At 44.3% G+C, this 23478-nt stretch overlaps 1 protein-coding gene across 1 annotated transcript in view; it reads left to right on the top strand.

Moving 5' to 3' along the window:
• The first annotated feature begins 718 nt into the window (after positions 1–718).
• IL6ST (interleukin 6 signal transducer) overlaps positions 719–23478 on the top strand; it is a 51029-nt gene continuing 28269 nt past the window's right edge. The window contains exons 1-2 of the mRNA XM_019532086.1: positions 719–839; positions 21038–21118. Of these exons, the coding sequence (XP_019387631.1) occupies positions 21052–21118 (67 nt within the window). The 5' untranslated portion in view covers positions 719–839; positions 21038–21051. The remainder of the gene's footprint in view (positions 840–21037; positions 21119–23478) is intronic.

Genomic DNA, 23478 nt, shown 5'->3' with positions numbered 1-23478 from the left:
AACGCGTGCCTTGGCACAAGTAGAACAAGAGGGTCCATCCACCAGGCAAGAGTGATTGAGAGCAGTGGGGTCTGAGAGAGATCTGTGGGTAAGGAGGGCAAGTTACAGTGTGCTTAAGACCCTTGGGCAGTCTCCCTTTCAGATTTCCATTAATGAAATGAAGACGTGGCACGCGGGAGCAAAGGGACTAGAGCTTAGCACAGGGCAGGGGTTGAGTTGCCACAGGGAGCCGAGGGTGCAACAGCTGCCTCCGCGGCACAGGTCCTGTTCCAGCATACACACTGCAGTACCCACACACACACCCTCCCCAGTGCACGCGCACCGCCCCGCGGTACCCTGCACACCTGCCCAGTGCACCCCCCTTCGTGAGGTACATCCACCCCCCGTGCAAGCCTGTTGCACACACACCACAGCTGTACGTCCACGTAGTACGCACATGCCCCCGTGCACACCCTCCCGTGTACCACGGATCTCCGCAGCCCCCCTCCCTGTGCCCGCCCCGTGCTCCCCAGGGCCCCGCTCCCCTCCAGCAGCAGGCGCGGGCGATTCCACCGGACCCCCCCCTCCCCCGGCGGCACGATGGAACACTCCAATCCTCCCCACCCAGCCCCTAGCGCCCGGAATCCTGTCCCCAGGAGGTGTCTTACGGGAAGCCCCGCCCTTCCCGTGACGTCACCCGCAGCGGCCGCCAATGGGACCGGGCGCGGGGCGGGGCGCCGCCGCGGCTCTGCGTGTGCGGGGAGACGCGGCCTGGGCTCGCGCCGCTATTTGCGCATCTGTGCCGGGGAGGGTGGACGGGCGCCGCCGTCCCCCTACCCCTGCCCGGGCTACGGCACCAGGTAAGGGTGGCGGCCGCGGCTCCCCCAACTGGGCAGGGCGCGCGACCGTCGGGGCCCCTAGAGCGCCGTGCGCGGCCTTCGCTGCTTGGGAGGTCCGGCCCCGCCGCGCCCGGGGGCTCCGCTGCCGGCTGTGCCCCCCCGGGCACGGAGCTGAGCCGAGGCAGGCCGCTCGTGACGCAGGGCGGGCACAGCAGCCGTTGGTGGGGGCCGTGGCCTGCCCCCGCCTCCACCCGCGCGGCGGGACTGCCGTGGCCTCATGCCTGGCCGACGCCTGCCCCGCACGTGGCACAGGCAGAGCGCGAGGGTGGGGCCCGCGACGCTGTGCAGAGCGCGTGCGCCCCCCCCTCCCCCCAGCATAACGGATTTAAGGGTTGGTGTCCCCAGTGTTCCTGGCCAGACAGAGAAGGAGCCTGTCTCCCTCCCCCCCACCGCTGCCTACAAGCAGAGCTCATTTTGTTTCCAGTGGTATTGGAAAGCCCTGAGCTGACACTGAGATCCCAGGGCCGATTTCCAGGGCCAGCACTGGAAAACATTATTTGTCAATCCAGCAGGTTGATGCCCTTAGTGACTCTTCCAAGGTTGTAACCCCTTTCCTGGCCCAGTGTCCATGATGACGGATATGGTCATTTTTTCAGGGCTGAGACAGTAAAAAAGGCACTGGAGGCAGATGCTGGATGTGTGGGGCAAGGTGGTGGTAAAAGCCGTCAAGTAGGCAACATGTAAAGACTGAATTTCACCTTGGTAGAAAGGAGAACTGGGTGTGACTTGCCGAGCAATAGGGATATGCTGCCTTGATCCTGGTCGTGTGGGAATGGATTTTGAGTTCCGCTATAAGTTTAAGCCTGTGTAAAACCTGTTTGTTGGTTTTCAAGACTTATTCTGAATAAATTTTAACTTCTTAGTTGTGTTGCATAAGGTCCATCCAAAATCAGAAGGAGCTTCAGCTCCAGAAGAGGGCTTAGCTGACCAGAAATTTAGTTTTAAAAAAGGGGGAAGAAAAACCGTGATTTTAAAAATAGTCCATGTACTTGAGGCGTAACTGTATTAAAGCAATAATAGCTTTAAGATCATCAGCTAGCATTATTAACTTGTTGCTCCAGCATTTAACCTACAGGTAGACATTTGAAAGTAGAATTTGGTTGCAGTTGTACTGTAGACGGACTTGGGTTGTCATGTTTGCAGTCTCTGTTCACTGCATTGTAGGGGTGTTTGAGCATGCAGGTTGCCCATGAACCTGAGAACTTGGCCTTTGGTTCCTTGGTACCCTTTAGGAAGCCACTGCGTGTCATCCTGGTCTCTAACAGCAGTGGTAGTCTTAAGAGACTACCTGCCCTGGGCTTCCCTTCTAGAGAATTTATTGTAAGGTCATACCTGCAATAGTGTATCAACTGGCATATGATACCACTGGCTTACAACTTCATAATTGTGATGTAGTATGATAATAAGCTTGCTGTGTTCCTTTTTTGTGTGGGCTTTTATGGGGTAAGGAGTGGTTTGTAAGGATTTTCCCTTCCATTGCTCAAACTGAGTCATAAGCTCCATTTGTGTGGAGGGCTGAAGTTACCCATTCAAAAACTGCCTGCTGTTTTAGTCCATTTAAAAAAAAAGTTTTAAATGGGCCTAATTCTGAAGTGATAATGGTTTTCTCCTAGTTATGGTTGCTTATGGAACTTTAAAAAGAATGAATGGCATGCTTGTGATAAAATGCATTTGGAGATGTGTGGTTTTCAGAAAATTTTCCAATGCCCTAAATAGAGCATGATCTGATTTAGCATGTTTATTTGACTTATTTAGTAAACAAAACTAAAAAAGTACCCCATGTTAATTTTATGTCCCAATAGCCACAAGTACTTGAACTGAAATATTTGATTTGGAAAAAAATTAAATACAGCATACTTTAATAAGCTTTAAATGTTATATTCAAAGTTTTATGTGGAAAAAAATATTTTTATTGGAATACTCATAAAAATATAAAGACAATACACAATAGCATGTACTTCCCTTACATTGTTTGTTTCATTTTAAGAAAAAAATTGAAGGCACTGAAAACTTGACACAGTAATTTTAGCATGCCCAAGAAACTGACTCTGCATGATATGCCATGCTTTGGTTTTGATTTGACCTGCACAGCCGATTTAGGTGAATTCATAACTTGATTTTTGGTTTGGATTATTGTGTGAGCATATTTACTCTCCTGTTTACAAATCAATAAAATATATATGTACTCCCTCACACTGTTTCTACAGATAACCACCTGAAAAACATTACTACTTTGAAACTGCCAAGCTTGTCTAATATTGTATGGGCATTCATCCATTGTTACTAATGAATTTTATGAAACAATTAATTTTTAGAAATGGAAAATTTCCCATAGAAAAATAAAGCACTGGAAAATTTTACGCCCCACATCTCTGAACATTTTTACATATGAAACTTGTATTTGAGCTGATCTCTGGTAATGCCTGTGTAACATTCTTTTGAGTTATCCTTTAAATAAATTGGTAAATGTCTTCTTTCTGTGAAGGCTTAGAAAAAGCACATTTTACTACTTCCATCAGTCTTGACTTGCACTTTGGCAGCCTTAATAAATTTAAAATTATAACATATTAAAGTAAAACCTTCATAATCCATTACTAAATGAGCTTTTCAGCTACTACAACACATATTTGACATCTAGTACAATTTTTAATGTTATATCATTTTAATATATAAATAAATATTTTTAATAAACTTAATTCATCTGAACATAGTGTTCACTTGACTATCAGAATGGACAAGTATTGTCCAATTATTTTCGGTGTTATTCAGGAACATGTCCCAAAGAATTGGAATGACAGTGTTTTGAAACACTTATCTGTTATGCTACCATTTAAAAACAAGAACAACAAAACCAAAAACAGCTTGATTTGTTGCTGCTTAGCCTGGCAGAGTTCTGTGTAGTTTAGACTGATCTCAAGAGCCTGTCTTTTCATCTGACTCCCTGGACTTCTTTTCCTCTTCCTCTTTAACTCCCCATTTCGTGGCTAACTGAAGGAGGCTAGGAAAAATCCTTTTCTATAATGGTACAGGACAACTGGGTACTTAGTCTAGACAAATGAAGTACAGTTGCTTCCTGCCACAGCTTACTGACCTGTAGTTAAAAATCATGTGTTCATTAGGATAAACAAACTGGTCAGCCTGACACTCAAAATGAAAATGGGCTTTCAGCCAGAGGCTTCTTGTGAACTGTATCAAATTGAAAAAGAAATGAATGAGTTGTGACTTGTTAAAGCTGTCTTCCTAGCTTTCTGGTATTACATTTGGAGTGCCCAGAGCTATTAACTTTCTAGGCTTTTGTCTGCTGGTGAGCAGTTGCTCTTCAGTAATATGTGGGGATCCATAGACTGCAAATTAAAACTGAGCATATTGGATGTAGTGGTGAGCCCAGGCACCCACAATTTAAGTGGAAATCGCATAAAAAATTTGTCTCCAGTTGAACTGAGAAGCAGTCGTGATGGTACACAAACCTGTCTTTTCTGGAAACTCTACAGAAGTACATTTTTAAAGAAAAACAAAAAATCAATAGTATCCCAGCTGTCCTCACCTGGCATAAAGCATCAGAGCCTCTTCTGTTAGTTGCATTTACTTGATTGGTGGGCTTTATATTGTCCTTTATTGCTTGTTGCATCTCTTACCATCATTAACAGAACTGAACAACAAAATATAGGTCCAGCCATATAAGATGAGCATAAATATGCCTACCCTGCTGTGCACACTTCTGGAGGATTGAATTCCAGCTGTCAAACAGGGCATCACATTTGTTAGGCAGATAGCTTTTAAAGTTACATTGACCAGGATCAAATTTTAAAAATAAACTAACCTGGACTACTAGAGTTCTTGCAGTTCACAGGTTGTTAATTTTAACCCATCACGCAAAACAGAAGATTGTGCAACTAGTTTTCTTCTGTGGGCGATGGAGGCAAGGAATCCTTGGAAACTATGTGGACATAGGTAAGCCTTGCTCGAAGCTGCAGTTTGATGGCATCACAAGAAATTGTTTCCCTGCTGCATGAGTGACTAATTAGTAATTTCTCAGTGTGGAAGTCTTAGTGCCTGCTTATCTGTTGTATATCTTCAGTCATTTATATCAGTTAAGCTGCACTAATAAATGGGATATCCTGCTCTGTTATGTTAGTGGCAGCTGCTTACACTCCTTTTTGCAGAGGTCTAACAGTATAAAGTAGATAAGTTTGATCCTAGTGTTTGTTATGTAAGAGAGTTGTTCAGGCTGCCAGAATATGGTCAGCTTTCCCAGCTGAATGACACTTCAGAAAGGAGAAATGGTGGACATGACCTAATCCCTTGAAAATGAATCCAGTCTTCTACTTGTCTCTTTGTGTTTTTTTTCTTTTTAGAGTAACTTCATACTGCAGCAGTGATATTTCCTTTGCCAAGGGGAAAGAATGTTGATATTAAAAGCTTGTGATACTGCTTTTTATTGAGAGGTTTTATCTGTACAGGTTTATTTCTTAACTTCTCATGTTGTGGAATTATTTAGTTTCATAATTACTATTTCAGTTTGAAGTGGGAAATATTACCTTAAAACTTTTTTCCTCTCTTCTTAATAAAATAAGTTGAAGTCCTGGTAAGCAAAGGTTAAGTTCTGACACTCAGTTCTTTAAATAGCTTCAGTGCTTCTAGTTTTGTGTTAACCATATAATATTATGTAGTTTCAAAATGGAAGTCCTCAACGGTCTGGTAGTTAGGCATAACCGCAGTATTGAATAGTAATTCTATTAATTAACGTACACAATCCTTTAGTAATAGCTTTAGGGACCTGCACTAAAGCAGGATAAGCTTTAGCAATTATAGACCTCGGATATCTATCTGTACTTGCTTTATTCTTGGCTTCTAGTGCATACCTGGACACATGAGCTATAAAATTTTCACCTCCTGAAACTGAAAACCAAAAACTGCTGAAAAACTAAAGCAGTGGTTGACAGCTTCTTGAAGCAGTGGGCTAGAATGATGCAGCTTGGGTTGGAAGTAGACTGCTGCTGCCCTCCTCACTGCTTCTCTCTGGTGCCCAGCTGTAGTGCTTCCCAAGTACCCCACCTGCAAGCTGGATTCCATGCCTCTGCAAGCTGTAATTTCCAGCCCCAGAACCAAACTAGCCTTCTGGAGAGATCCTAGCCTTTCCATATGTGGAGCACTTTTGAAGTCGCATTTAATCTCTTGTATGTAATCTTTCTTGATGACCATCAGGACAAAGAAAATCACTTTGTCACTAGGCTGTCATAATGGTAATTATTGTGCTCCAGCAGACTCCTGTGTCATGTGGATCAATGTCCCCATGCTGAAGAATGGTGGCCACTATAACTAAAGCTCGAGCTTTAAAGTGCCCCCACTGCCATTTTTCAGTGCTGGGATGCTAATACACATGATGCTCCAGGCACTTTAATTAGAGTGGCTCTCAGAGCTGCTTTAATTAAAGTGCCCTTCCTCAGAGCATGTGTATAAACACCCAGTGAGTTCTGAAAAACAAACGCTTTGCAATTACAATTTCAAAGAAAGCTGGCTAAATTGTGTGCGAATTACAGAGCGCACACAAATTACCCTGACTTAGAGCTATTGTCTGACAAAGCTTGTTATTACTGTTTCAGAGACTGAAAATTTTGCAGGCCAACTATTTCCGAAGAAATGTGTAGTAGAGAAATGTGGTTCAAGCCTAGGCCTCTTCTTGTATTTATGCTGAAATCAGTGGCATAACTTCTTGTGACTTTAAGTGGGAGCAGCACTGAGCTTTAACTTTATTGTCTTCTGGGGTGGGATTTTCTTGGGAGAACAGCAGGATTCTGTCGTTCTGATTGGATAATTTTAATTCCACTTCACATTCTTGTGGGGAGTTCGGCTCTGGCTGGCTGGCTAGGTGCATCTTAGGCCTTGGAAACAAGACACTTTGTAGTGCTATATATGCCCATTTAATATTACTGAAGTGCATGTCTGTATGTTCAGACTGTTCACAGTGCTACAAAACTGATGGATCTGCCACACAGTTCCTGTTTCAACCAGATACTTTGTAGTGCTATCTCCTGCAGTGCTCATGTAACAACTGTACAGTTACATGGAGCACTACAAGGATTTTCTGAGACCAGGGATCCCCCAGAATTGCATCATCCTCTTCTCTCCCTCCACCCCGTCTTAGGGGCTCCCTGACAGCACACCCAGCCACAACAGGCTATGAAAGAGACTTGCTGGGAGCCTGCTGCCATGCCACAGCAGGAGCACTGACAAGGTGCACTCTTGGGGAGTTAGGGAATTATGTACCTGTGCAATTTTGCACATAAAATGTATGACCATGCATAGTTGCATAGTATTGCATAATTTAACATGGACAGGCTCTTTGCCTCCACCTCTGCATGACTCCTGGCATTCCAGCTGGGAGCATGTAGAGGCACAAAGTGTGGTGGAGCACGACTAGACAGCTGGCAAATGGAGAAGGGAGCTCCTGCCTGCAAGGGGGATGTAGGGAGCTTGTGGGTAGGTGTGGATCCCTCAAAAAAGGGCACAGCCCTTGCTGGTGGTGGTGGCAACAGCAGCAGGCAGTGAGCTTTTTGGCACTCAGGGCTGTAGCAGGCAGAGCCCCCTGGCAGCACACAGCTCTGGCTGAGTCCCGGGGCTGCACATGGTGCCACGGAGCTGTCCCAGTTGGCCTGCTAGTGTGATCCTTCAACCCAAACCAGGCTGTGTCTGTTAGCACAGGGGGCACACAATATTTCAGAAAGGAGCTGCATGCCATGAGGCCAGGCTGTCTATCTCCATGCCTCCACATGAGGCTACCAAGACCTCCTGTGGGGAAACCGCATGTGGAGATGGAGCCAGCCTGGCTCAATGGCACATCACTCTATATTCCCAGCTGCAACTTCTGCTGTAGTGCTAGAAGCCCCACATGACGATGCGAGCCCACCCAGCCCAATGGCATGCAGTTCCATGCCTCGTGGCTTCCTGTTGCAGTGCTGGAAGCCCTACGTGGAGGCATGGATTCTGCTGGGCCCAATGATGTGCAGTTCCTGCCTGCAGTGCCACATGCCCTGCATACTGGCATGGAGCCTGCCTGGTCTGGTCCAAAGGTGCACACCAGTGGGCCAGGCTGGGCCAGCTCCATGTTGCCACGTGTATACGCCAAGTCCTGAGGGCTAATTTTGAATTTTTTCTGTGCATAATTCCCTGGAGTGTAACAAGGTCCACTGTTACTGCTTATGCTATGGGAGCACTAGCAAGATTGCCCCTGGGTATCCATAGTGGCCAAAGCAGGGGTGTGGGTGAGCAGGGGCAAGGAGAACAGTCTTTGACACCTGCTGCTGTGGGACTGAGACTAGTGGCAGGGACAAGGAGAGCTTTGTTTCTGCCATAACAAGACCTTCCAGAGGCTACCTGTTCTTACCAACAAGCTACCCTGGGGTTGGTGTTAGGAGTAGGGTAGATGAGGGAAACTAAAGAGAAGCCCCCCTTTGCCTCTTGGCTGGAGAGTATGCCTTTGAGATGAATTGAAGTGCTCCATTCAAGGGGCTATGCACACCTCCGTAGCACTATTTTTGGAGTGCTTCAGAGTGCTCAGGGCCTTAGAGTGTGGGAATCTATAGCTGAGAGCCATTTTGGAGGTCTTCTGAACTGTGAGCCTCAAACTCTAGCTTTAGCTGAGCAAGTGCATAATTTGTTATGGAGAAATAGTAGCCTTTCTAAAACAGCTGGATCCATTCTAACTGGGATTTCTTATGCTTGGAAATCTTTCAGGAAATGCCATTTTATCAACCATAAAGAAGGGAATGACCTGCCAAATGTATACTGGCCAAAGTCCAAGCACAAGACAGAAACCTTCTCTGCAAGAAACAGATTATGAACCAAGTTTTATAATCTCATTATGTATGGGAACTGTCAACATGCTGATCAAAATGTAGAAGTACAGCTTACCTGACTTGACATTTCGGAATTGGTGTCCATTAATCCTTCACTTAGGGATTACCTTGTCTGTCCAATGCAGAGGAGCACTGGAAACAGGTGATGACATGACATTTTCAGAGGCAGCAGGTGAATAAACATTGTATGTTAAATCCATGCTGTTTGGCCCAATGATGACTGCTCTGTGTTGATGAGGGGGCACAGATGGCATCTGGGTCTGTTGCAAGGCCTGGTGCTTCAGTGAGAATAGGAATTAAGTAATCCATTGCTGATGATATGTCATTTGAGGTTGTGGCAGGGCTGCCTTTAAGCCAGGACGGGCATGTTGGAATAGCTCTCTGGAGGAGATGCACAGGTGTAAGCCCATTGCACACCTGAGAGCTGAAGACCCTGGCAGACCCCAAGCTTGCCCCCAGAGCAGAGCCATGAGGTAAGTGGGGCTCATGGCAGGAGGGCACTAATTAGAGGTGGGAGGCAGCTAAGAGAAGTTGAGGAGGGTCATACCACCCCCCACTGGCTTCTACAGCACACAAACAGGCACACTCATGGGAGTTCACACAGGAGGATGCCACATCAGCCAAAAAAAGCTGATTTGCTGATGATGTCAATTTGCCTTTTATCAGTGCTGATGTGATATAGACAGATGTATCAGTGCACCTCTAAAAATAAGCAAACAAAAGGAAATGTCAGAACAGCAGTCTTTACCTTATCCCTACATATTTAGCCCCAAGTTTTAAGAATGCAGGTCCTACTTGGCTCCACAGATTAGAAAGTAGCTCCTGCCTCTGACCTTCCTGTCCATACTTTTTGCAAATTCTCCTGTCAGCCTGTTTCACTCAGCCTGCTAACCTGAGGACTAAAAGCACCTTACGTCTAGAAATTTTAGACAAACACTGTCATGGCAGTGCTTAAGTATTTGTCTTCTGCCCAATTACATACTTCATTGAATTCTTGGGAATAACTTGTGTATAACTTCTTGTGCCCCACATCCCCAAAGTGTGTATCTTCTTACTAGACCAGAAATCTTTCTTGATCCAATTATGACCAGGAAAATATTACATCCTTTCAGACCTAAAGATTATTAATTCACTATCCTAAAAATACAGAATCTCACTTATTCTCCCTGCTGTGAGAAATAGCTTTTTCTGAATAGCCTAGTTCTAGGTGTCACTCTTGCTATAGGCCTCTTCTTTTTAAAATGTAGATTAAGCAGGAAGAGCTGACTCCTGTGCCTCAGATGGTCTGCAAGGGCCCATTTGCCTGACCATTAAACATACTGTTTTGGATGCTAATTCTCAGTGATTTAGTTCTCTCAAGTGTAAATAATAGAGGGGCACCGATATGTTGGTGGCATGTCAGATCAGCACTGATAAAAGGAACATTAATATTATTCGCAATCGACTCTTTTAGCTGGTGTAGCTGATAATGTCACTGATTTTAAATGCTGTGGGCATGCACACAGCTGCAACATGCACGCAGCCAGGAATGCAGCTGGGCAGATTGAAGAGCCCGGGGCGGGGGCAGCAGATCAAGGCCCCTACGATGAGGGAGGGAGTGAGGCAGCGGCAGGTGCTGCCCAGCCAGGGCAATGAATGTTCCCCCCCCCCCCCCCGAGAGGAATGGGCATGGGATGTGTCCCCCCCTGGATTTGTATGCAGGGTGAGGGCAGCCTGTCTGCTGCAGGCTCAGGGTCAGGGGCTGTACCAGGGCTGTGCTTGGGATGGGGTGGTCAGCAGCGGTGCTGGAAGGGGTGGCTACAAGAATTTTTGGGTGGCTATAGCCTACCCCATAGCCACCCCTCCCAGTGCTGCGGCCAGAAAGAGGCTGGCACAGCCCTTACTGCACGTGCACGCACGCACGCATGCACACACACACACACACACACACATATATATATATCTATATATATATCCAGGGGGGCACAAATCCAGGAGGTACCCCATCTCTCCCCCAGGGGTGCGGCAGTAGGGAGCCGCCTCCTCCTCCTCACACTCCACAACCTCCAGATCACTCCCAGGATCGTATCCACCACCCTGACTGGGTAGTGCCTGCCCCTGCCCCACTCCCTCCCTCCCTCCCTTCCACAAACTTATCAGCAAGAGGCTGCTCTCCGAGCTGCCAGGCAGCATTCCTATTGGATGGGTATTGGCCAATATGGCTGGTTAACAATCGGCCCTTGGTATCAGCCAAGAAAATCTTTATCAGTGCACCCTTAGGAAATAAGGGAGGAACACTAAGTTAGTCATTGTCCTATTAACTAATCCTGGCCAAAATACAAAACAAAAATGTGTTCATATCAAATACCACAACTCATACAAACACAAAGACTGATGAGGCTAACCACTGTTTAATGCTATGTATCCATAGAGACTACCCAGGCCATATCAGTAAAACAAGTTCAAGAAAATGAGGACAGTGTCCCACAAACACTTCAAAATATTGTGGGTTTGTGACACAATATGTAAGAAACAATAACGTTTTTCCATGCAATTTCCATGTTCAATTAAAAATACTAATTACAGTAAAATCTTTATTAACTGCCATGCTCCATTAACCAGCACGCCGATCGACATGGCAGAAGCGAAACCGGAAATTGGCTGAGTCCCATTTTGGCCAACTTTGGACCACGGCCCATGCTGCATGGGGCCCTCCTCCCTTTCTCCCAGCACACTGATGCCAAGGAGGGCAGGGGCGGTGGTGGCCCGAACAGGCAAACAGGTCTGTTCGTGCCTCTCAGGTAACCAGCATATTTGGGTATCCGGTGCTCCCCATTCCTGAAGGGTGCCGGATAACAGAGCTTTTGCTATAGAGATATTAAATAACGAAATCCAGATATATGAAATGCATACTGGGCATATAAGAATACATTTCATGTGGACACTAACATTAATAATAACCTGGATTTACTCCCATTTTACAGAACCTAAAAATCAAAAAGGAAATTATATGATCAGTATATCTCCAATGGGGAAAAAAACAAAAGCCAAAACTTGCTCTGTATCAACATTATCTGCTAACATCTTTCATTTTAGAGCCCTATAGACATATTTTGGGAATCTGTACTGCTCTACCACTGCTAACTTTTCCACTGTTGGGAAACTATCCTTTTGTGTGTGCGTGTGTGACCCTCTAGGTCCTAGTTTTCGTCCCTTCTTCCCAGCACTTGCTGCTCATAGCTTGGCAATAAGCCATGGAATGGAACTGGCTGATTGGTTCCAGTTTTGCTATTGCCTGTTGTGTTTGGAATGGTTGCAGCGTTCACTTGCTGTAGTTTGGCAGAGCTGTCAGTAATATGAATGTAATTTAGTGACTTCAGTTATTTCAAAATCAGTCTAGTTTTAATGTCATAGCCAGTATATGAAATCGGTTTTAATAAAAATAGGACCCAACATATTTTGTTGTCAAAGTTTAAGGAAAGGGAGCTATTGAACTCTTGGAAGTCACAGACAAAGTATCTGGAAACAATTTGTTAAAAGTACTCAACTCAACAAAGGTTCTTCTGCAAATTCAGAGAAAATATTTTAACTACTTCATTTTTTCAGAACTGAGGTGCTCATAAACTGGGGGAAAAAACAGGAAGCCTTCTGTAGTCTTTAATCTCTGAATAAAAAAAAAAATAGAGGTGAGAGCGTGAGATTTGTTGGTTCGGAAATATTGATTCACATGGTAACAAGAAGCAATTTGTCCAGTTCCCCCACTACTTCCTTTGTATATCTGTCTGTGTCTTGCATTTAAAACTGTTAAACTTATTCTGACCTGTATCCTGAGCATTTATGGCGTTTTTCAAAATTAATTAAAACTTTTTACAGGTGTCTGTCAGTTCAGTTCCTTTCTAATCTTCCTGTGCAAAATAAGGGGAAACCATTATAGTCCATTACTACTTCCACTGTTTTCTAACACCATACAAATGTAAATATTAAGAATTCAGATTTTATATGCTGGTGTATATATTGCTGAAATTGTCATAGATAGGGGCCTACTGAATTCAAGGTGGCTGCCTGCCCATTTCACAGGCAGAACGCAGGGCCCAGCAGCCATTTTGTGGGTAAAGCATGACACCCCTACCCCCCCCCCCCCCCCCCCCCCCCCCGTGCCTCTAGCAGTGGGGCCCTGATGGCTACACCCTTTGCTGGCAGTGAGGGCTGTCCATCAAGCAGCCTCACCCTTCGCCACAAATTGATGAAGGGAAGGCAGGGCCACATGACAGGCAGCCCTCACAGCCTATCAGCGGGGGTGGCAGCTATCTTGCTGACAGCCCTTTTGAGCAGGCAGCCCCCTTTCACTTTCCCAGAAGGCTGCTACAGTGGCCTCTGAGGAACCAGCATCTTATTTTCAGTAACTTCCCTTCCCTTCCTCCCCACGTACTTCATGGGCAATGCCAGATTTCACGAAATCCACGAATCGCGATTTCATTAGGTTCCCACTCAGAGACATGATCCTGATGGGCATGAATTGCCAAATGTAGTATAAAGCTTATATTTATGATTATCAGTAAGTGAAAACCAGTGTTTTATTTAGGAAAATGAAGTACAAATTAAAGTGTTTAAACAAACACTTTACATCTATTTGGTGATTTGAATTGGTGTATGTAATGTTTTTAAACTTGTGGTAGCTTGCAAATTTAAAGTACAATTTTCATCCAGAGTTTGCAGTGTTCACTCATAAAGACAACTCCTTTTCTGGTCCTTCCTAAGTTGTCACAAAACTAGCACTCTTAATTTTAAAATGTATTTATTTATTTTGACAATTTCGCCTTGAATCCTACAAAGATCAGAGCCTAATTGATGTACAGATAGAGGTCCTTACTGTGGAGAGGTCACATACCATGTGACAAGAGGGTAAAGAGTTTAAGAGTAAGTGAACAGAATTGAGCAGAAACTGTTGCTTATTTAGTGGTTGAGTCACCAGGCTCAGGTGGGAGTGATTTCCGGCTCCCATGAGAGGTAGTTTTTCTTAAGGAGGAGATTTAAAAGGGAAAAAGTAAACCCCTTTGGAGAACTTTTTCCTACATGTTAGCTCAACTCGCTTATTTTGAAGCAATAACCTTTTTATAGCCTGACTGGTCAGCGAAAACGCCACTTCCAGGATCATCTTTAACGGAGGGAACCACTTCCTTTATCTAGTTATGTTATCTATAGAACAGTGCAAAAGAGGGAATACATAGTTAGCTTTGCTGTTTCCTAAAGAGCTACAAAGTTTCTAAGTAACCAGAGCTAAAACCTTTTTGGAAAAAAAAATCTTATTTGAGTAACTGTTTAATAAGATCCATAATTGATAATTTTTTTTTTTTAATTTCATGTATTTTTTTCCCTAGAAGTAAGATTGGTGAAGTGAGGTGTTAAGCAAGCTTTCCAGCATAAGATGCCGTTCCTTAGGTCTTGGAAAGAAGCAGATACTGCATAAGCCAATGAATACAAGTTAGAAAGGTCCAGTAACATGAAGTTACACAAAAATGAATGTGGTCACTTAGAACAGGAAGTTGGTAGCTAGCCTGTGGAGCAAGGAGAAGTTATCAGAAGCAGTTGTAGACCAAGTAAACAACAGTTAATAAATAAGACCATTTGACAGGAAAGCGAGCAGATATCTGGAGAGCGAAGAGCTTAGCAGAAGGAGCAAGTGGTTTGTGTTAAGCTGATGGTGTCTGATATCAGTAAAATTATGAAAATTTTCCTTTTTAAGCAAGAGCTCTGAGATCAGATGCAGAAGTTGTGCTGTAAAAATGTATTCCTGTTGGCAACGTAGTGTTTCTGGCCTTCTAGCATTTTTTCTGTGGGGAGTTCATTCTGTAGTGTAGTCATTGTTGTAGTTTCATCTGCATGGTTTCTATGAGGACATGGGATACCTTTGATGTGGTGTATCGAATTTGATAATTGGCATGCATGGGACCATAGGTTTGGGTAGCTTGTGGGTAGGTATAGTCAAGATTTGTTGCTTAAACAAGATCTTGTTCTCTTTGGTCAGTAAAGAGCTTTTGGTTTTTGGTTGGGGTTTTTTTTTTTTTTTTTTAACTGCACCAAGTAAGGTTAGGAAGCTAGATTATTTTGGACATAAAATGCCTTTCCTCGGCTCAGGTCTGCTGTTAGGTAAAGACAGTTTTTAGTTTGAAATAGTCTCGCAAGTTTTTCTTCTTGGAGCTGATACCAATCATTGCTTGGTGAGATCAATCGTGTTCATTAGGGTTGCGTTGAAACCATCATCAAAACCAACCCAAATCATACCAAAGACAGTACAGCATCAAATGCTTTCAGTTCCCTAGACACTAAAGCCCTCCAAATACCTGAGCAAGAAACTAAAAGACTTTGGGATTGAAAATAACACTTGTGTTGAGGAAAACTGGCATGCTCTAAAAGAGGCCATCTGTGAGGCCTGCATGGAATCAATTGGCTTTACTACACAATACCATCAGGTGTGGTTTGATGAGAATAATGCTGAGGTCAAAGCCCTTCTCAATCAGAAGAGAAAAGCTTTCTGTGACTGGCAAAACCATCCTACATCCAGTCAGAAGCAGGGAACTTCTTGACAACTTAAAGTTGAAGCCCAGAGGAAGATTTGAGAAATCAAAAAACAATTAGTGGAAAGAGAAGGTAAAATAAATCCAACAATTTGTTGACAATCATGATATGGAGCTTTTTCAGCACGACCAAGGCTGTGTATGGACCAAGCACTTGCAGACTTGCCCCACTTAGATCTAGAGATGGTAGTACGCTCCTTAGAGATGAGTCCATCAAAAAGTGCTGGAAGGAGCACTACCAAAAGCTCCTGAACTGAGAATTGACAGTAATGAATGAAACCATCAAATTCGTCCTACAGCATCCAGTGAGTAAAAGATGCACTTTCCAGTCCCCTAACCTCTGAAGACGTCCACCAGGAGCTAAGACAGATTGAAGAACAACAAAGCTTCTGGCCCTGATGGCATACCAGCTGAGCTCTTTAAAGTTAGTGGGGAAATTATGACCAACAAGCTCTACACACACTCTCAAAATCTGGAACACTGAGGAAATTCCCACTGACCTAAGGAGTGTCAATATTGTAGCCCATTTTAAAAAGGGAGATGAGTCTAACACTGGAAACTATCAAGGGTATCACCCTCTTCTCCATCGCTGGGAGGATATTGCTTGAACTCTGTTGAACTGACTGTTCCCTCTTGCTGAGGAAATCCTTCTTGAATTTGTGCGGCTTCAGACCATCAAGAGGCACCATGGATGTGATTTTTTTTTTTTTTTTTTTTTGCAGCCTGGCAGATCAAGAAAAAGCCCGAGAACAACACCAGGAACGGTATATGGCCTTTACTGATTTGACCAAAGCCTTCAACTCTATTAACTGTGAGGCTTTATGAAAGGTCTTATCAAAGTTTGGCTGCCCAGGGAAATTTATCATCATTCTAAGACTCATTTGTGACCAGGTGACTACTTATATCCTATGCAGTGGCTCTGCTATGGAGCCCTTTGCCATTTGAACTGGCATCACAGGGCTTTATGATTGCATCAATTCTGTTTTCCATCTTTCTTACAATTATCAAGATGCTGACCCATTACCATCTGCCATGTGGCATCGGCATCAAGTACAGGATGGATGGGAACCTTTTCAGTCTCTCCTGTCTCTGTCCCAAAAACAAATTTACTTTTGGCCTTGAGTTGTGGAACTTCAGTATGCCGATTTGTGGTGGTATTGCATGTACAGAGGCGGACCTACAAATGGCCTTTAACTCCTTTCTCAAGCATACCAGTGCCTGGGAGTGACCCTTAACTTTAGAGAAACAAAAGTGCTACAGCAGCCTGCTCTAGGCGAATCAACTCCCCAGGCCAAGATCCTTATTGACCGACAAAAATTGAAGAATGCACTTTGCATACCTCAACAGCCATCTCTCAAAGGTGGCCAAGATTGACCAGAAGATCCAGTATAGGATCTGATGTGCCAGATCTGCCTTCAGAAGACTGAATCATCACATGTTCAATGATCACAGCGACAAGGCTTGAACAAAGCTTCTATTATATAAGGCTTTGGTAGCTCCAACTCTGCTCTACAGCTGTGAAGCTTGAGTGACCTACAGGGGCCACCTTAAAAGCCTGGAACACCATCACCAGCACTATCTCCCAGAAGATCCTTGGCGTAAAGTGAGAAGATCATCACATAAACACCAGTCTCCTCGCTGACGCTAAAACCATCAGTATGGAAGCATTGATTATTCAACATCAACTGTGGTAGACAGGGCACTGTGTATGCATGCCTCATGTATTTTTCCCAAAACAACTGCTATACTCCTAACTCAACTAAGGACAGAGGACATGCAGGAGCCAGAGAGAACACTTCAAGAGCACCCTCAAGGTGAACATTAAAGTGTAGCTTTGACATCACAAATTGGGGAAAAACCTAGCCCAGGAAAGGACTATGTGGCAACGCCTTATGAGAGAAGGTACCTCTTGCTATGAGAAAAACCACCTCGCCCTGGAGAGCAGAAAAACGATAAAAATGAAAGGTAAGGAAATGAGATCAAAAATCCATAGTCTGATCTTCCCTTTGATTACCACCTCAGTCATCTGTCAGAGAGACTTCAACTCTAGGATCAGCTGCCTCAGCCATCAGTGGGCTCATCTACAACCCTTTACTTGACACATGGGAGTGGTCATCCTCAGCCATGAGGGACCACTGCACCAATGGTGTATAACTGTTGATGTCCATAGTGGCTGGAGGGATGGTTTTCTCACAAAGGAGGGGAGGCAGGTGTTCCTAGAACTGTGAAGCTGCTTGCTTCTGAGATGAATACCATTATTTAACATCCATCTGATGCTTCTACCTCACTGTGCTATGAAAATATATTTGGAAACACTTCAAAATACACTTATCCTGTGAAGTAGCTTTTAGCTCCTGTCTTGTGGGTAGTTGTGGAGACTCATAGATATTTCATTGGTTATACCTGACCATAACTGCTTTTATATAAGTCTGGTAGTATTAAAGGCATTCATTCACCTTCTGGGGCTTGTTGGATTGAATGTGCCCTAGTGCCAGGGTGCTACAGAGAATCATAGCATAGGACCTAGCTAATAAAGGTTGCATTCCTATGGTGTACTTGCTGCAATGCTAACAGAATTTCCAAAAAAGAAGATCTGGCCCTTCCTAAAAAAATGTTAAGGGTGGGGAAGGGAGAGATTTAAGTTGAATCAAAAGAGATGTTGTCTCTCTTATTTTTAATGACGGGCTAAGGCAAAGGAGTAAGTGGTTCCACCTTAAACAAAAGGGATTTATTTGTAAATTAGTTCATCTTAACATGTTCCTAAATTTAGGAAAATATTAGTCAAAACAACCATTTTGGGGGGAAAAAAGGTCAAAAAACTATATTTTAAGAAATATTGAAGCCATTTTATTTTGATACCATCTAAATTAAAATGTTCCAGTGATTGGTTGGTTGGTTTGTTTTTTACATGTTCCCATTTTTTCCTTCCCTTTTTTTTTTCTCGAGCTGTAACACTGTATGCCATACTTTAGAGTAGCTTTGGTCTTCCTCACTGTTTTGTTAAGCAGAAAAACTTCAGACTTCACTTGTGATATCTGATTTCTAGCTTTGTGCTCAGACCGCTAATCCAAGGTTTCTTGACCTCTCACATCTTTCATTCCATCAAAGGTGCCTCTTGTTACTCTTTTCCCCACATACACCACGCATTACTCTCTTGTCCAGAATCCTTTGTGCTTTCTATAAAAGTTAATAAAGGGGAACAAGGGTTGAGCATGCAAAGGAAACAGCATGCAAAGGAAAAGACAGGGTTCTCTCTATTTATGCGGGTTCGATTTATGCATATTCGCTCTTATGCAATGACCCATTTGTACCTGAAATTCATTATGTGAGGTAAATTTGCATGTATGCAATCAGCATGGGCGTGTTCCACCCTCCCCCAAGCCTCCCCCAAGCAGGTAAACCCTGAGTTTGTGAGGGAAGGGAAAAGGGCCATGGGGCCAGGCCCCTGTCACCTGCCCCTGAAGAGCCTGGTGCCGCTGCCAACCCAAGTTTGCAGCAGCCACCAGCCCTAGCCTGCTCTCGCCCTGCTGCCCATCCCTGCTGCAGCTGCTCTGGGAGTGGCCAATGCCAGCGGCTTGCAGCGGCTGGGTGCACCGTGCCCCAAACCCCCCTGCGCGGTGTAGCCCAGCAGCCGCAAGCAAGCGGCATCCACCATCCCCAGGGTTGCAGCAGGGGCAGGGAGACACCTGCAGCTGGACGAGAGCGGGCTGGGGCCAGTGGCCACTGTAGGCTTGGCCCAGCAGTGGCACCAGGCTCTTCCAAGTGCTCGGAGTGAGCCACAGCAGTGGGAGGATGGCTGCTGCCACCTCAGTTTGCCATAGCCCCCTGCAACCTGCCCTCCCAGCACCACTGCCGAGTACTGGGAAGAACCTGGTGCAGCCACTGTCTTCAGCCTACTGTCATCCTGCTATAGGTGGCTGTCCACCCCTGCTGCAGTCATGGGAGCAGCCGATGCAAGCTGCCTGGGCTGCACCATGCTGGGGGGTTCGGGGCATGATGCAGCCTAGTGGCTGCAGGCAGCTTGCTTCGGCCGCTCCCAGGGCTGCTGCAGCAGGGGCTGTGGTGAGTGGGGAGAAGTGGAGTGGGTGGGGCTGCTGCCCACCCTGAGCACCACGAAGAGCCCAGTGCTACCCCTGCTGCAGCCCCAGGAATGACGGACACCACCTGCTTGCAGCCACTGGGCTGCACCATGCCCGTCTCCCCACCCCTTCCCTTGCCCCAGCCTCACTCCCTCCCTCCTTCACTAGCCTGGAAACACATCCCTATCTGTTTCATTGTGAACTGGGTTCGCTTTATGCAAATTTGATTTATGTACCATTCCCTGGGAACGTGTCTGCCACATAAATCGAGGGAAACTTCTATACGCTTAGAATTTTAGAGAGGAAAATGGAAGTGGGTTTAAACGGTGGAATGCAGACTGTAGGAGTTACTGAAAAATAGTGGCAACTTCAAGGTGAAAGTTTTTTAGTTGCTGAGTTACCAGTCTCCTAAGTTACTCAGTCCATGATGGTCTGACTTTTTTCAAGAGTTGTCCTTGTGGATGTTTTTCCTGCATTCAACACTTTTTGGAACACCTGTGAATAGATGCTGTGCATATAGTTAGCTTGCCTCCTATAGGAGTAAGAATACACTTCTATAGCAGATGTGGTGAGCTACTACCATCCTTTGTAGTTTGCCTCCAGTTAGAGGGGGAAGCCTGTAGGCTGCTTTGTCATTCCTATGCTATGCTGGCCTATCAAAAAAGAAATGTGGACATACCTGTGGGAAGAGGAAAGCATGCTGTGGAATGATTTCATTGCTCCAAATCTATGTCTAGAGTTGCAGGCTCCTGTGCTTATAAAAACAGAATGAATGTCAGGTGTAGAGCTTGCAGACTATGGAATGTGAAATTAAACTACTTTCAAACCTTTGCAAAAGATGGATTAAAATTAACTGCAAAATTAAACTGTGTGGGGACATTTTGGCAGGAAGTATCAGCTGACAGTTAGTGACTTTAGAAATTTAAGGCTTGCCCTTTGTACTTAAGAAGGTGCATCTAAATCCTGTCCATAAACAGAGGATGTTTGCTTTTGTGGCAGATTTGAAAGGCTAATCTTCAGAGATAAAGGCTGACATCAATCTCATTACTTTAATGGTTTGTACCTTGGTCAAGTACTTAAGATTTTGCTTTATCATCCCTATAATTTCACACTAAAAAAGAAACATGTTCAGACTGGTAAATTAGGTGTTTGGGTTTGTTTGCTGATATATAACATAAGTGAAATATAAAGGCTTTTGATAGTATTCATGGATTCAGCATCTCTTATGTAAATAGTTTAAAGAGATTATGTTAAAACTTAAATAATATTTTTATCAGCCCTGTTTTTAAATATTTTTTGTTTTTTAAAAAAACAACTATTGCAACTTACAGGCTTTGTATGGGCCCCCATGCTATACTTCCACGCTCACTGAACAGGCCTGCAGTTTTAGTTTAAAGGAGCGATCTAAACATCTATAAATAGTGATTTTTCATAGACATTATAGACATCAGGGGCTGGAAGGGCCCTTGTGAGACAATAGAGTCCAGCCCCAAATGATGGAGTAAGACTCTTCCTTTCTATTCCATCCTCCTTTCTGGGAATCGCCTCCTCTACAAAGCCTGTTTATGCATGCATTGGAAGCTTTCACATCATACATTCTTTTAGGGATTGCAGGAGTAAATAAATTCAGTAAATTATAAACTACATAAACATTTTTGCTTTTGTTATAGGAATTCTTTGCAACATGCCTTCTGGATGGAGCTGGGTGGTACACCTCTTATATTTTCTCCTGAGTATTTGCTGTCTTGGAGGTAAGACTACTCATACTTTTATAACATTAAAGAAAGAAATATAAGTCTGGCAAAGCTTATGAGTAAGTACTTGAATAGAAAAAAAAGTTGCGTCAAATGGGATATATAGTTTAACAGAAACTGAGACCTGTGCTCTTAATGCTATAGTAAAACAATCAATTCTCTGGCTTGAAGGATATTTACTTGTGTGTCCATTTTCTTGATTTGACTTGTGCAGCACTAATGGACTTGAAGATTGGGGGGGGGGGTTGTTTGTTTTTTGCTCCCATTTTATGACTGGTATCAATGACATTGCATTGTTATAATGTAGAGTAAGACAGGGGCATATTTGTTCTTTTAGAGACATACCCCAAACCTGCTTGGGTAACTTGAAATGAAGTTCAGTCCGGCACCTCAGTTGGAATAGAACTTGTTAAAACTGCAAGCTGTTGATGTAACACCTAGAGAGACCCAGTCAGAAACTGGATAATATATAGGTTTGTGTAGGGACCTATCCTACGAATTCATGCTCCATAGTGGCCATTGCCACTTCAGGTTAATTTCCTGCTGATCAGTTGCTCTTAATCTGTTTCTGGTATGACACCCACCTCTGAATGTATGTGTGTACAGCACAAGACAGGTATACTGATGCACTTTCCACTAACTAGCACCAGAAGCAGTGAGATCAGAGCCTACAGACTCGCATGCATCGCGGCACTACCATTCTCTTTCCGAAGCTAACTTGGCACATCTTGGTACGGTGCCCGATGCTATACTGACATCTGAGCCCCTTGCCATATTTTCAGAGTTCTGTCATCACATTTCCTTTATTCTTACTCATTCACATAGCAGTAAATGAAACCAAAAATGATAAGGGTGATTTATAAAAAGGAGGGGGGGGGGGACGACAGAGTAGATGGTACTACCAACTGTCCAGATTAAATGAACCAGAGAGATTTTTCAGTTCAGGCAACTGTCTGGATGTTTTACCTGAAGTATTATTTGAAGACCAAAGGGATTCCTTACTTTTAAAACAACACATTTTTTAAAAAATAAAGAAATAAGAAAATGTCAGATAAATTAGAGGGAATGAAGTATTATAGCAACGTTCTTTCTATGAATTGGACACATTTCTGGAGGAAATTTGACTCCATAAACACTAAATATTGTAGAAGGGTGCGCAGCCTCAAAATTAGGATTACTTTAGTCCATGATTTGCTGGAAACTGTAATGGGAAAGGAGCAGAGTGGGGAAGTCTGGACATGCTCTTTTGCTCTTTCCCTCACTATCACTCAATCACTGTTGCGCACCCCTGCCTTCACCACCACCCCCCCCCCAACCCTGCTCCTGGGAGCAGACTGAGGTGGGGAACAGGGAGGCGCTTCGGTGTGCTGCCTGGGGCTGCCAGTGCCTGGCATGCCCCCAAACCCCACTGACCTCCAGGGGCGAAGGGCAAGCCTGAGCCCAGCCTTGGCTGACTTAAAGGTTCAGGCCCCGTCCTTCCCCCTCTCCCTCCCCCTCCAGGTAGGGCTGGGGGTTTCCCGCCCTTTCTGCAATCAGCTCTTGCAGGCTGGAACTCTGCCAGCCTGCAAGAGCTCTTTGCAAAAGCGGAGAATTCTCAGATTTCTCTGCTAAAAGGGGAAATCTGTGTTTTCACCACTAAAACCAGGGAATCCATAGTTTTCGCTTTTTTCCATGGGAAACAGAAAACCCGGATCCCTGGGTATGACCCAGTAAATATATTCATGTTCTTAATGAATTAGTTCTGAAACCCTTTAAAATGAATGGAGCGTCCTCTTACCTTGCCTTTTCAATAAAGTTTTTAAAGTGTTCTGTCTTTTTATCAGTTTATTCCCTTTATTGCTTATTCTTCACTAAATTATGCTTCTGCACTTTTAATAAACAGCTTTTTGGATAATAGACCCCATTACTGATCAGATAATTTTGTTTCTTTTTTGTGTTCTCTTTTTTTAAATGCTGCTTTTTCCCTTTGCATTCCTGTCCTATTTCTCCTTTTTCCCTGTCTTGACTCTCAAATATGGGGGTTCTTCAGTCTCCCTAGGTCAGTGTCTGGTGTAGGAATGCAGTCCTGCTCAGTTAGGTCTACTGTTGTCCCATGTCTGGACATGGTGCCCTCTGCTGGGCTTACGTGCTTCAGGCATACTGATTTATTTCTGGTAACAGCTTTTCTTGGCAAGAAAATCATGCATGATACCTTATTGCATCTCATCAGTGAGCTAACTTAGCACTTTCATAGTTTCATAGTTTTCTAGGGTCGGAAGGGACCTGAGCAGATCATCTAGTCTGACCCCCTGCCACGGCAGGAAAGAATACTGGGGTCAAATGACCCCAGCAAGATGTTCATCTAACCTCCTCTTAAA

The sequence above is a fragment of the Crocodylus porosus genome, unplaced genomic scaffold, assembly GCF_001723895.1.
Source record: "Crocodylus porosus isolate Cpor-Errol unplaced genomic scaffold, CroPor_comp1, whole genome shotgun sequence".
NCBI classification, from domain to species: domain Eukaryota; kingdom Metazoa; phylum Chordata; order Crocodylia; family Crocodylidae; genus Crocodylus; species Crocodylus porosus.
This window is presented reverse-complemented; position numbering and strand designations above follow the sequence as displayed.